General features: G+C 48.2%; 1 protein-coding gene across 1 annotated transcript; it reads right to left on the bottom strand.

Moving 5' to 3' along the window:
* Positions 1-474: 474 nt before the first annotated feature.
* On the bottom strand, positions 475-1933 carry LOC101768676 (zinc finger MYM-type protein 1-like). The gene is made up of 2 exons (XM_012845273.1): positions 734-1933; positions 475-528 (listed from the first exon to the last, which is right to left on the bottom strand). Exons 1-2 carry the CDS (start codon positions 1931-1933, stop codon positions 475-477), a joined length of 1254 nt encoding a protein of 417 aa, XP_012700727.1.
* Between the last annotated feature and the right edge of the window lie 875 nt (positions 1934-2808).

The raw sequence follows: 2808 nt of genomic DNA, 5'->3' as shown, positions 1-2808 counted from the left end.
TGATCTTTGCATAGGAATATACTTCCCATTCATGTCAACAACTTTAACATTGTGCTCTCACAAAAAGAAGTGACCTTGGTAAGAAATTCTTGCCATCCAGAATCTGTCTCAAAACATCCAGTTCTACCTTTGTGAACTCCAGAAGATCCATTGCATTTATGATATCTTGCTCCCTCTTTTGCAAAGCATTGCACAAGTCATTTGTATATCCAAATATTTCATTCATCAAGTGTAGCAGGAAAACAAACTCAAAGGACTTAAATACTGTGAGCATAGTTTGAGCCCCATTAGCCTCAGCCCCTCTACTTTCATTCCCAATCCTAAAGAGAACTTTCTTGATTGAAGGATACAAGAACATAACATGCATTATAGTTCTGTAGTGAGATCCCCATCGTGTATCACCTGGCCTTGCTAAGCCCATCTCTTGATTCAATCCTTGCCCGGTTTCAATTTCACCCAATTTCAATGCTTCAATCATGTATTCAGCTTCAGCAATGCGAAGCATGCGGATCTTTTTACAAGATATCCCTAGAACATTCAACAAATAAGCAAGTTGCCCAAAGAACCAATCACAATCAGTATTCTCCTTAGCAACCGCTACAAGTGTTAGTTGAAGTTGATGGGCGAAGCAATGAACGTAATAAGCAGAAGGGGACTCATCCATAATTAGTTTCTTCAAACCATTAACATGACCCTTCATATTACTAGCTCCATCATACCCTTGACCACGTACCTTGGATAGGGGCAATTGATATTTTATAAGCAAGGACTGAATTGCTTCTTTAAGAGTCAATGATGTAGTATGTTCAACTTGGATAAGACCTAGAAACCGCTCAACTGGTTCTCCTTTTTTATTGACAAAACGCAAACAAAGAGCCAATTGTTCCAGTAGGTATGCATCACTTGACTCATCAGCAAGAATTGCAAAACACTCATCACCAAGTTCATCTATGATAAATTTGGTTGTTTCATGAGCACAAGCATCAATGAGTTGTTTCTGGATCTTGTGATCTATCATCTGATAGTTTTGTGGTGCATTCTCTAGTACCACCAAATTAACCTCTTCAAAGTTTCCTGCTAGCCATGCTAAAAGTTCCCGAAAATTCCCCTTGTTGAGTGAATCCTTTGTTTCATCATGACCCCTAAAAGCCAACCCTTGACGCAACATAAATCTAATGCATTTAAGTGACCATGTCAAGCGAGCTAGATACTTAGCCTTGAACTGTGCAGTGTTTGATGCAACAGATTCACGGATTGATGCCTTAGGTCTCATGAACAATCTATATTTCTCTTCAGCTTCACTATGAGCACTATCGATAGCACCAACATGCCTATGAATTCTCCTTTTCATATTCCAATTTCTAAACCCTTCAACAACAAAAGCATCTCCACCAGGAAATTTGCAGTTATCTTTGAACAAATAGCAAACAAAGCAAAATGCAACATCTTTATCCACACTATACTCAATCCACTTAAATTCAGCAAACCACTTATGTTGGAAGCGGCGCATACCTCCACAATCATGTTGCGGAAAAGCATCCCTCTTCATCTTTGGTTGACATGGCCCCAATGCAATGTATGCCCTTCTAACTGAATCTTGGTCATTGACATCATAGCTTGAGATCGGAGCCCTCAATCCAGGATCATGCTCAATGCCATAATCATTCTTGTCTTCATCACTAGAATCATTTTCTTCCACGGGTATGGATTCACCATCTTCTGTTGTACCGTGCTCTGGTGGCTGATTAGATCTCACAGGTTCAGGTGGTACCGTGCTTCTTTCACTACCACTTTGTCCTTGGAATAACACTACTTGCATTTGACTTTCATTGCAAGATTGATTAACATTCTCCGGTTCAGGTTGTCTCTTCTTTGCAGCAGCCCTTGCCATGAAAATCCTCAAATCAGTAGTGGCACTACCCTTCCTCTTCATGGTTCAAACCTAAAAGTTACACAATTTCAAGTTATCAGATATTTACAATTTCACATTGAACTAAATTCATGAGCATCCACATTTCGCAAGTTGATGTGCTATTCCAATTTGATAAACAATTGAAAATGCTCACCTCAATTTCACAAACAATCAGCAGTTCAAAGAATCACAGATTCACAGGTTTGGGGGTGTAGCCGGCTCACCGCGTGCCCGTGCCGGGTCGAACGTGCGGAGCCGCAGCGTGGCGCACCGCGCGCCCACGGCGGCACGGCAGCCAGTACCGCGCCCGCCGCCGCCTGCTCACTGGCCGCCACGGAGCCGCTGGCCCGCCGCTCCGGCTACCGACTACCGTGGTCCGTGCGCTGCGCGTGCAGGCACCAGGCGCGCCGCGCGCACCACGCCAGCCGCCCGCAGCCCGCCGCCAACGCGCCTCCGCCCCCCATCCGCCGCCTGCTCGCCGGCCGCCGCGGAGCCGCCGACCCGCCGCTCCGGCTCCGTGGTCCGTGCATGTGCAGGCGCCAGGCGCGCCGCGCGCTCCACGCCGGCCGCCCGCGGCCCGCCGCCGACGCGCCTCCGCCCCTCCAGCCGCCGCTTACCGCCAGGCGCTGCGCCGCCGCCTGGCCGCCACCGCCAGTCTGCCACCGCCGCAGGCTAGGGTTCGCGCACCTGATGCGTGAATCGCTGGCGGCGGCTGCCTGGCGTGTGCGTGCTCAGGCGTGGGGGGGGGGCCGGGGGGAGTAGTTGAGTGGGCCGGATGGGCCGGATGGGCCAGTTGGCCAGTTGGGCCAGTTGGCCAGTTGGGCCAGTCGAGAGAAAGCGAAGTTGACCTCTGGTGGGCCTTTTTGAGTGACATATATGTGCTACTTCTATATTTT

This window comes from Setaria italica, chromosome IV (assembly GCF_000263155.2).
Source record: "Setaria italica strain Yugu1 chromosome IV, Setaria_italica_v2.0, whole genome shotgun sequence".
Lineage (NCBI taxonomy): Eukaryota > Viridiplantae > Streptophyta > Magnoliopsida > Poales > Poaceae > Setaria > Setaria italica.
The sequence above is the reverse complement of the archived record's forward strand: the minus strand, read 5'-3'. Positions and strand labels throughout refer to the sequence as shown.